A 10,976-nucleotide genomic window follows, 5' to 3' on the forward strand; every position below is an offset into this window, starting at 1 on the left:
TAAAGAACTAACAAAAAGGGGGGAATAAGAAGCAGTCGCTGGTAGTGGCTGCGGTTCCGTGAAAGGACGTCTTTTGTTTCGTGCAGAGGAATGGCTTCTCTTAATGTTGGGTCGACATACTCAAATTATACAGACTTTAATAATGCGGTCACCGCATTCGAAAATGAGAATTTTGTCCAGTTTTATCGCCGCGACGCAAGAACAATTGAAAAAGTCAAACGATTAAATCCAAGGCACCATTACAATCCTGAGTTGAAGTATGTGAACATACATCTGACTTGTATACACGGTGGCAGAAATTTCTTATCACATTCTAAAGGAGTGCGTCCGAAGACGAGGTAGCTAACTTCCATTTCTAGATGACTTTTTTTTGCTTGTATCCATGGTCATGTAGCCTACATATCTGCTAGATCTCCTGACAGGGGGCACTGTTTTGCAGCCACCGTCCGTCATAATAAAGAGTATTTCAATGTAATGTTTTCCAGGACAAGAGAGCATATAAATTAGAAATGTATTTCGTTTTACATTTTTCAAACAATGTTAAAGCAGGCTCATTGTCTCTACAGTACCTGCAGGGTTGGATGCCCAGCTTTAATCAAAGTCAAAACTACAGAGGATGGAGAGAGATTAGTTGTAAAGGAAATGGTCAAAATACACAACCATGAAGTCAGTGAGGTGAGTGGTCAACATAATGGTTCAATTCCAGATGGCAATACCATGATGCATTTTATAGTCTTACTGTTATGATAAAATACAGTAGGACTATCGCATAACAATTACTGGTTGATGGTGGTTCACACATGTATATAAATGAATGTTCTTGTACAGGCTGCGTTCAAGCACTACCCCAAGAGGAGACAACTATGTCCGGCTGAACGCGCCAAGTGTTCCGAATTGCTGACAAAGTACGATGGCAACAAAAGATTGGTGATTGAAGAGCTCACCAAAGTAACTGGAAAAGTCATCCTACCGAAGGACATTCACAACATTGCAGCAACAATGAACTGTCCTCCAAAATGTGAGCGAAAGAAACAAGAGAAGAAACAAGAGGTGACCAAAGGGATTCGAATGGTGATGGACACTGACACAAAGCTAAGAGAACAGGCAAGAAAAAGGCGGCCTGGATGTGGTTAGTATTTCTGACATAATACGGGATATTATGTTAAGGACGGCGCATTGCCATTACGTTGCGGATGTTACACCCTCACATGTAGTGGTGGTGTTTGATTTTTTTTTACCTGACCTTCGAACAACCACCCGGAAGTCTCGCGAGCTTACACTCCGGTTCGCTACCTCCAGTGGTAATAACAGGCTACAGTTTACCGACCTTTTGACCTGTGACATGCCGGCAAACTCTGGTTATCCACCTACGTGTGCAGGACATTTGTCCATGGGTTTCACGTAGCACAGAACCATTAGAAATATAATTATATATTAATAATAATAAATTATATTTCTATGCACAGAACGTTAGCCCGGTCAATTTTAAAAATTTACATTTACATTTTAGTCATTTAGCAGACACTCTTATCCAGAGCGACTTACAGTAGTGAATGCATCCATTTCATAATTTTTTTCCCCCGTACTGGTCCCCCGTGGGAATCGAACCCACAACCCTGGCGTTGCAAACACCATGCTCTACCAACTGAGCCACACGGGACCTATTGAGAAGCCAGTTCCAACACCAAAATGTATAGCTGGCAGGGTTACACATGGTTTCCATATAGGAAATATCAGATATTCTTTACGGCTGCTCTACTCAGCCTGATAACTTCTGATTCAATTCCTATACTGTGTGTCTTCTCCATGCATTCCGATATAAATGTGCATGACAAGGTGTAGCAGACATGCTTTAGTCTTTCAAAGAAGACGCGTCCGCAACGACAGTCTAACTATCGTCAAGCACAATCTTGCGGGTAAAGAAATTGTTCACAATCTTAGATTTTGGAGTGTAATGTCCCATTTTTAATGTTACTGCTGTTCTGAATATGTTGTTGAATGCACCTCTAAGCGTTCAAGGATCCAAGGAGGTCCGAGAAGAAACTGGTGCTTGACGTGGACACGGGGGTGGATGACGCCCAGGCCATCATGATGGCTCTCGCAGCCCCCAACGTGGAGGTCCTGGGGATCACCTGCGTAAGCGGCAACACCTCCCTGGAAAACTCCTGCAGGAACACACTGCGCGTCCTCAAGGTCTGCCAGAGACTTGAGGTAGGCCTGGCGGAAACACTGCTCACTACATTAAACAACGATTTGATTTGTAACAATCATACAATTTTGGTGGTAAACTTATGCTCTATTATAGACTAATATCAGTGTGTATTATATCTACTGTGTTGCGTTAGATCCCAGTGTTCGGTGGAGCTGCGGAGCCACTGATGGGCCACCCCCTGTCGGCAGGCCCCTTCCACGGGCAGGATGGGCTGGGGGACACCCCTGACCCAGATGCCCCGGGCCTGGAGCTGCTGCAGACAGAAGGGGCTGTGGAAGCCATCATCAGGCTGGTCAATGAGAACCCTGGAGAGGTCAGTAACAAAAGGGTTAGGTTCTTAAGCTAAAACCAAACCCCAGCACCCCTAGATCTATGAGAAATGTCTTTGCATTGGGGCTTGGAATCCAAACAAGAAGGTATTTTATTAGGATCCCCATTAGCTGTTGCGAAAGCAGCAGCTACTCTTCCTGGGGTCCACACAAAACATGAAACATGATACAGAATGACATAATACAGAACATCATTAGACAAGAACAGCTCAAGGACAGAACTACATACATTTTTAAAAAGGCACATGTAGCCTACATATCAATACATACATATCAATACATACACACCAACTATCTAGGTCAAATAGGGGAGAGGTGCTGTGCTGTGAGGTGTTGCTTTATTGTTTTTTTAAACCAGGTTTTCTGTTTATTTGAGCAATATGAGATGGAAGGAAGTTCCATGCAATAATGGCTCTATATAATACTGTACGTTTTGGGGAATTTGTTCTGGATTTGGGGACTATGATAAGTGTGTATGTGTGTGTGTGTGTGTGTGTCAGAGCTGTGTGTAAGTTGACTATGCTAACAATTTGGGATTTTCAACATGTTAATGTTTCTTTAAAAATAAGTGATGCAGTCAGTCTCTCCACAACTCTTAGCCAAGAGAGACTGACATGCATAGTATTAACACTATCCCTCTGATTACAATGAAGAGCAAAACGTGCCGCTCTGTTCTGGGCCAGCTGCAGCTTAACTAGGTCTTTCCATGCAGCACTGGACCACACGACTGGACAATAATCAAGATTAGACAAAACTAGAGCCTGCAGAACTTGCTTTTTGGAGTGTGGTGTCAAAACAGCAGAGCAACTCTTTATTACAGCTAGACCTCTCCCCATCTGCAACCATTGAATCTATATGTTTTGACCATGACAGTTTACAATCTAAGGTAACGCCAAGTAATTTAGTCTCCTCAACTTGTTCAACAGCCACACCATTCATTACCAGATTCAGCTGAGGTCTAGAACTTAATGATTTGTACCAAACACAATGCTCTTAGTTTGAGATGTTCAGCACCAGTTTATAACAAGAAGGTCTAGTGCTTCGTTGCCAAGACGTTAAGTATTTATTTTCCCTTCCATAGTAGATGTCTGGATTGACTCAGTGTTGTTTCTCTGTCTAGGTGTGTCTGGTAGCTCTGGCCCCGTTGACCAACCTGGCCCTTGCAGTGAAGATTGACCCCACCCTCCCTCAGAAACTCAAAGGTCTCTTCATCATGGGAGGCAACACTGACTGTAAGGGCTTTATGTCTATAATGCCATTTACATAGGCCTAGTGACTTATCAACATACTTTGTCATACAGTCAATTGACCTGGTAGGATGTTATGAAATGATATAAATAATGACCTAATAATAACGTATTTGTTTCTTGGATATTGTTATTTGTGTTTGCAGCGAGGGGGAACACCACAGTGTGTGCAGAGTTCAACTTTGCTGCCGACCCGGAGGCTGCTTACATCGTCCTGAACCGCTTCTTCTGTCCAACCTACATCGCTACCTGGGAGTTCTGCTGTGAGAACAAGCTACCATGGGTAAGAGCACAGGTACTGGTCATCTACCTATACAGACTAAATAAAGGCTCACACACTACCAGGTGTATTGTAAGCACTGGTCCAGCTCTCACATCAGAGCAGATGGGAGGAAATGAGACAAGGAGGTGGCCTCTTTCAATTATTGAGATGCATCCACTGGCTTACTTAGTAATGAATTGTGTATCAAAATATCTCCTGCGGTCTTTTTACAAGTATTTTACATACATTTTGTTTGAGCAAGTTGATTTGTCTTTTCTCCAAACCCACTTGTCCCATCCATCTCTAATCTGCACCCTGCAGTCGTTCTGTGACAACTGGCTGGCCCAGGACTCAGACAAGGCCCGCTTCATGAAGAGCATCTTCAAACACACCGTGGCCACTTGCGCTCGCTACCAACGGGAGATGACGGCTGGCCCGGGTTTCGTGTCGTGCGACTCGTACGCCATGGCGGCGGCCATCGATGACGGTTTCGTGTGGGTGTCTGAGCCGGTGGCGGTTACCGTGGAGCTTCAGGGGACCTACACCCGGGGCATGATGGTCCTGGACAAGCTGGGAGTCCTGGAGAAGGAGCACCAAGTTGTCATCATGAGGACAGTGGACCTGGAGAGCTTCAAGGGGATGTTGATGGACTCCCTGAAGTAATAAGCGCTGGGCTGGGAACTACACCTTACTGCTGTCCCATATTGTTTATTTTTACCAAATTATTTGGGAGGGCTCCAATTCCACTCTTCGTAATGCGTTTCGTACAGATAGATCTTGATAAGAGGGAGACAGTTTGAGGTGATGGATATGTCTCTAGTGTCTGACTTGCCATTATGTTCTGAATCACCATCAATCATTTTACTTTATCAGGAAATAAATATTCTACAATGTTAATTTTCTGATATTGTTTTACTATATTACATGAGGTCAGGAGCAACTGTCACGTGTTTTAGATTGCATTTCTTTCCTGTTAATGAAGAAGGGGATGAAGTAAAACCTCTTTATTGAAAGTGCTCAGGAATGTACACTCAGAGAAACGCCCCTTAGTCCAATTGAAATACAAATTCACCACTTTTCTTTACTTCTTTCTCTTCAATAAACAAGATTTTCAGTGCGTCATATTTAAAAAAAGAAAGAAAACAAACCGAGATATCTTAAAAACAATCCACGATTTGTGTATCTTACAACCAAAGTATTATTTACAATGTATACAAAACTGCATCACCCCATCCAATCACATTCCAGAATGAAAGCATTGTCCATGAGTCCTCAGAGCCACCTGTCTGTGGGCTCTGGTCCTGACTCCAGAGTGTCTACTGGACGCGGTACTTGTAGAACCAGCAGAGGCCCTTGGTGAAGTTCCATCCCAGGGAGAGAGAGAGGATGTAGAGGAGAACTAGCAGGGCGAAGGGGTAGAGCAGAACCACTGTGTTCTGCAGTTGGGGCAATGCTGAGGGACAGCGAGAGAGGAACTGGAGTAAATATACAGTTGGTAGACCTAACCATTGTTAGAGGGTCTGATAGTTCACTGGGGGTGAAACTATCCCTTTAAGGGTGAATAAAACCACAGAACAAATATATAAATGTGAAGCATCCGCTTGTCGTTTCCACTCACTACCAAATATGGCAGTGAGAGGAAGCGGCAGGTAGCCTAGTGGTTAAGAGCATTGGGCCAGTAACCGAAAGGGTCCTGGTTTGAATCCCTGAGCCGACTAGGTGGGGGAAATCTGTCTATGCCCTTGAGCAAGGCACTTAACCCTGATTGCCCCTGTAATCGCTGTGGATAATAGCATCTGCTAAATGACTGAAATGTAAAATGAAGCTCAGTGGCCAGCAGAGGAAGGATGACTGACATTCTGCATGTTTTGAAACATTTGATCTCAATACAGTTTTCTGTTCCCAAAACTAGAATCTGTTATGAACAGAGTGGACTAAGTCTTGTAGACTTTGCCAAAGTTGTAAAACATCACATTGTTTAGAAGGAGTGCAAAGGCGAATTGAGTTATAGCACATGGGCACTCAACAGAGAAGGTGTTCTCTAACGGAAATATGCAGATGCAGGCTAGAACGGGCCAATGGGATCTCGCTGGCTCGTGCTTGGCTCTACCCACCTCCTTGCATGTTCTGCCCACTATGACTCATTTGTTCCCATTGGAAACGACAGGCTGTGGTCTATCTTGGTTAAGTTATTAAAAAAATCTTTGATAAAACTTAAAGGGGCCTCACCGTTGTATCCCAGGAATGTAATGTATAGATAGTAGCCGATGGCTGTCAGCCACAGACTGTTCCCTACAAAGTACCCCAGGAACCAGTCTGAGTTTATCACTACGATATCTGAAACAAACAGCAGAGATCAGACAGCGTTACAACAAATAACACCTTGTTAGAAATGTGTAATAACATGTCTGCACTCACGGTTTATAAAGAAGAGCTGTAGGAAGTGCAGGATGACAAGCAGGGGGTAGAAGGCATTGAGATGCACATCGAATGCGTAGCCCCACTCTACATCATAGTCCTTACTGGGCGGCTTCAGCAGGTACTTATTGGTGATGAACCTGGGGATACAGCAGACAGGAAAGGGCCTTTAGAGCATGGGGAAGGACCAGCATTTAAACATTTGCACAGCCCGAAGGCAAACCTCTAGCCTGTATCTGAAGGGACCAGATAGACATACACACACTATGATGCTTCTTGCTCCATCTGGCCTCAAGCTTCCAGCCATTCCATACACCTTACGTCCATCTAGCTCTTTCTGTAAATCTCTACTCACCACATGAGTGTGGAGATGAGCAGGCCCACGCCGATGCAGTCTATGAACACCACCCACAGCAACAGCTTCAGAGTCTCCACAAAGCCCATGTCCAGCACCAGCCCAAAGCCCACTGTGGACACTACACACAGAGGATGAGAGACAGGTGTCACAGCCACAGGAAAAAAGCATAAAGATGATAATATTGTAATTTGCAATATATTTGTTATTTATTAGGATCCCCATTAGCTGCTGGAAAACCATCAGCTATGTGGACCCCATCACCATTCCTGGGGTCCACATGAAACATGACAATGCATAGTACAGAACATTTTTAATAAAGCACTGAAATACATACATTTACAACATCACACATAGCCTACATATCAGTACATACAATATCTAGGTCTAATATATAGTAAGTAGTACAGTGCAAATTACAATACAATATCAAATGGCTGTCTCTCTTCACAGTCCCCTTTGTGCAGTAAGGTGTGCTATTATCTGTTTTTTTTAAACTGGTTTTATTTCTAGCTTGAGTTACCTGGGGTGGCAGAGTTCCATGTAGTCATGGCTCTATTTAATACTGTGTTTCCCAGCCTCTGTTCTGGACCTGGGGACTGTGAAGAGACCTCTGGTTGCATATCTTGTGTTGTACCGGTTAGTGTCTGAACTGTGTACCAACTGCTTGAACAGACAGTTTGGTACCTTCATCACATCAATACCTCACACAAAGACCAATAGTGATGCAGTCAATCTCTCCTCAACTTTGAGAAAGGAGAGACTGACATGCATGTTACTGACATTTTCCCTCCATGTACATCTAAGTGAGATACGGGCTGCTTTGTTCTAGACCAACTGCAATTTTACCCATGTCCTCCTTTGCCGCACATGACCACACAACTGGGCAGTAGTCCAGGTGCAGCAAAACTAGGGCCTGTAGGAACTGTCTGGACAACAGATGTCAAAAAGGCTGAGCAACGCCCGATCACGGACAAACCTCTTCCCATTTAAGCAACCATTGAGTCTATATGTTTTGACCATGACAGCTGCTATCTAGGGTGACACCCAGCAGTTTAGTCTCCTCAGCTTGCTCAATAGCCACATTATTCAATAATAGATCTAAACGAGGTTTAGCATTGAGCGAGTGATTTGTCCCAAAAATGATGCTTTTCGGTTGTGATATTTAGCACCAGCATGTTGCTAGTTACCCATTGTAAAACTGACTGGAGCTCTGTGTCTCAGTTATTTATTTTACTGTATAAGTCTAACAAAACGGGCTCCCACAATCATCTTACTATCAATTTCTTTCAGTCATTTGTCAGACTCTTTATGTCTCTGATCTGTTTTAATCACATGTGAGATGAGACCAGGTCAATGGAAAGAGGGTCCCATAACCAGGCATTAATACTCCAAATGATACATTCATTCCTGTTTGATTGCTGGTTACATCCGATACAGAAAGCCTTATTGCATCCTATTTTGAGTTGGTTAATGATTTGTTACTGCTTCATTTCTAATCAAAACTTTAATATGATGCTTTAAAGGTGCTTTGTTTTTTGTTGGTTGTGCATATTTATACTCTCTAAATTGCAAAAAGTTATTCTAGTAGTCAAACTATTGCTACACAGTTCCCACTCCTTGTTTTTAGAAAGCACACTTGTTCAGAAAGGGCAGGTGATTGTTATAGATCGACTGCTGTGAAAAACACCCAAGATACTGACCACAGAGCCAGATGCTGAGTAACACCAGGAAGGCAGGGTCGTCTCTGGCCCACTGGTCCTTGGTCTGCTTCCTGTAGTGGAAGTTACGATAGACTCTCTGTGGGGAGGTGAACAAGTAGAGCATCTGCCACACGGCAAACTCAAAGTCCATGGCTTTGAAGTGCAGCAGCCTCCTCAGGTATTTGTAGCGCTTGGCGCCCGCTGTGTGGCGTGCCGCATCGCGGGCGCTCAGGCTTCCGTTCTGCGGCGAGGTGGTCGGCAACATAGTGCTGGGAAACACAGGAAGCATCACGAAGACCAAATCAGAGCCATAGATAAACTGAATTTGATTTACAGTGGAGGTGCAGTCTTCCCTTTCTCCCTGCATAGGCCTCACCTGGTGACACAGTACTCTCAGCTTATGTCAACATCCAAGAACCTGCACAATATTGACTTTTACCATGAAATTACATTAAGTCATTGCAACAGTCACATTGATTGTTTCCTAAATGACCTCCTTGTCCATCCTGTCAGTCTGTCTGCGGTAGTTTAGTTTAGACATCTTACTAGCTATCTGATATGTCTGTAACAGACTCTCCAGCAGTCACGACAGTGTGATATACTGTGCTCAGATCTTTGTTGACATGCCAGGCTAACAGACTAGTAGTAACTAGCTAGATGGCTCTTGAAAGCTAACGTCAGCTGGCAAACTGTGGTTTTCCCTGCCAACAATATTGTTTAAACTAAAGTAATTTGTGCCAGCGAGTGTCAAAAGACAAACGTTAGACTAAACAATGTAGCTAGCTGACGTTAGGTCCGTAGCATAGACCCTTTGATGGAACTGGCTGGCCTTAGTAGCACGTTAGCCAAGACTACAACTGAATGTATGGTTTAGTTGCAGACTGAGATAAGAATGTTGGATAAACGTACCTACTGAACCTCCTATTTTGAGAAGAAAGTTCCTTTTCCTCAGTAAAAAAATAGCTCTTCCTGACAACTGAACACGTAGAAACTTCCGGTAAGTGACCAAGAGGCGCTTCGACATTGCATCTTGGGAATTGTAGTCAGAAAGAAATTAAACAAGCTTTGTTGTAGTACAATCTATCATAACATCACCACTCCCCTCTGACATAGCCAAAATAAAAGTATGGATTTTTGCATGTGTTTTTAGATGAAACGGAGAGTATAATTAATATGCGTGTGAAAGCAGTATAGCATAGGTGATTGAGTGTTTATTAGTCACATGTACAGGGTTGCAGGTGTGAGTGAAAATCTTCGGCTTCAAGCTGCAGCATGCAGGAAATGTCGATGGGTGGAGTAACGGGGGGCGGGGCGAATGTCCATAGGTGGAGTAGCAGGGGGGAGGGGGGAGCGGGGTGCAGGTAGCTGCCTAGTGGGTGGCTATTCAGCAGTCTGGTGGTCTGAGGGTAGAAACTATTGGCCAGTCTTTCAGTTTTTGCCATGATTCTCCTGTTCTGCCCACTTCTGAGTGATTGAAGCAGGGAGAACAGGGCATGGCTTGGGTGGCTGGGTTCCCTGATGATCTTCTTGGCATTTCTACGACACCTGTTCTTGTAAACTCAGCAACAACAAAAAAAGTCCCTTTTTCAGGACCCTGTCTTTCAAAGATAATTCGTAAAAATCCCATAACTTCACAGATCTTCATTGTAAAGGGTTTTAACACTGTTTCCCATGCTTGTTCGATGAACCATAAACAATTAATGAACAAACAATTAATGAACATGCACCTGTGGAACGGTCATTAAGATTGCCTACCTTACAGATGGTAGGCAATTAAGGTCACAGTTATGAAAACTTAGGACACTAAAGAGGCCTTTCTACTGACTCTGAAAAACACCAAAAGAAAGATGGCCAGGGTCCCTGCTCATCTGCGTGAACGTGCTTTAGGCATGCTTCAAGGAGTCATGAGGACTGCAGATGTGGCCAGGGCAATAAATTGCAATGTCCGTACTGTGAAACGCCTAAGACAGCGCTACAGGGAGACAGGACGGGCAGCTGATCGTCCTCGCAGTGGCAGACCACATGTAACAACACCTGCACAGGATCGGTACATCCGAACATCACACCTGCGGGACAGGTACAGGATGGCAACAACAACTGCCCGAGTTACACCAGGACCGCACAATCCCTCCATCAGGGCTCAGACTGTCCGCAATAGGCTAAGAGAGGCTGGACTGAGGGCTTGTAGGGCTGTTGTAAGGCAGGTCCTCACCAGACATTACCGTCAACAACGTCACCTATGGGCACAAACCCACCATCGCTGGACCAGACAGGACTGGCAAAAAGTGCTCTTCACTGATGAGTCGCGGTTTTGTTTCACCAGGGGTGATGGTCGGATTCACGTTTAGCGTGTCGAAGGAATGAACGTTACACCGAGGCCTGTACTCTGGAGCGGGATCGATTTGGAGGGTCCATCATGGTCTGGGGCAGTGCGTCACAGCATCATCAGA

General features: G+C 44.3%; 2 protein-coding genes across 4 annotated transcripts; one reads left to right on the forward strand and one right to left on the reverse strand.

Moving 5' to 3' along the window:
* On the forward strand, nt 1–4,947 carry LOC106574632 (inosine-uridine preferring nucleoside hydrolase). 3 transcript variants are annotated; one of them, XM_014150626.3, is made up of 8 exons: nt 1–338; nt 567–675; nt 829–1,129; nt 2,012–2,211; nt 2,346–2,525; nt 3,662–3,743; nt 3,935–4,083; nt 4,372–4,947. In XM_014150626.3, exons 1-8 carry the CDS (start codon nt 91–93, stop codon nt 4,711–4,713), a joined length of 1,611 nt encoding a protein of 536 aa, XP_014006101.3. In that variant the 5' UTR covers nt 1–90; the 3' UTR covers nt 4,714–4,947. The 3 variants fall into 3 exon arrangements, with proteins under 3 accessions (XP_014006101.3, XP_014006099.3, XP_014006100.3); XM_014150624.3 differs by having other exon boundaries at nt 2–338; nt 3,662–3,773; XM_014150625.3 differs by having other exon boundaries at nt 3–338; nt 3,662–3,773; nt 3,935–4,071.
* Nucleotides 4,948–5,040: 93 nt separating this feature from the next.
* On the reverse strand, nt 5,041–9,529 carry unc50 (unc-50 homolog (C. elegans)). The gene is given in 6 exon segments (NM_001173908.2): nt 5,041–5,503; nt 6,280–6,387; nt 6,469–6,608; nt 6,824–6,944; nt 8,527–8,795; nt 9,436–9,529. Coding segments are annotated over 5 exon segments (771 nt in total). The 5' UTR covers nt 8,792–8,795; nt 9,436–9,529; the 3' UTR covers nt 5,041–5,366.
* Between the last annotated feature and the right edge of the window lie 1,447 nt (nt 9,530–10,976).

This window comes from Salmo salar, chromosome 17 (genome assembly GCF_965601325.2).
Source record: "Salmo salar chromosome 17, fSalSal1, whole genome shotgun sequence".
Lineage (NCBI taxonomy): Eukaryota > Metazoa > Chordata > Actinopteri > Salmoniformes > Salmonidae > Salmo > Salmo salar.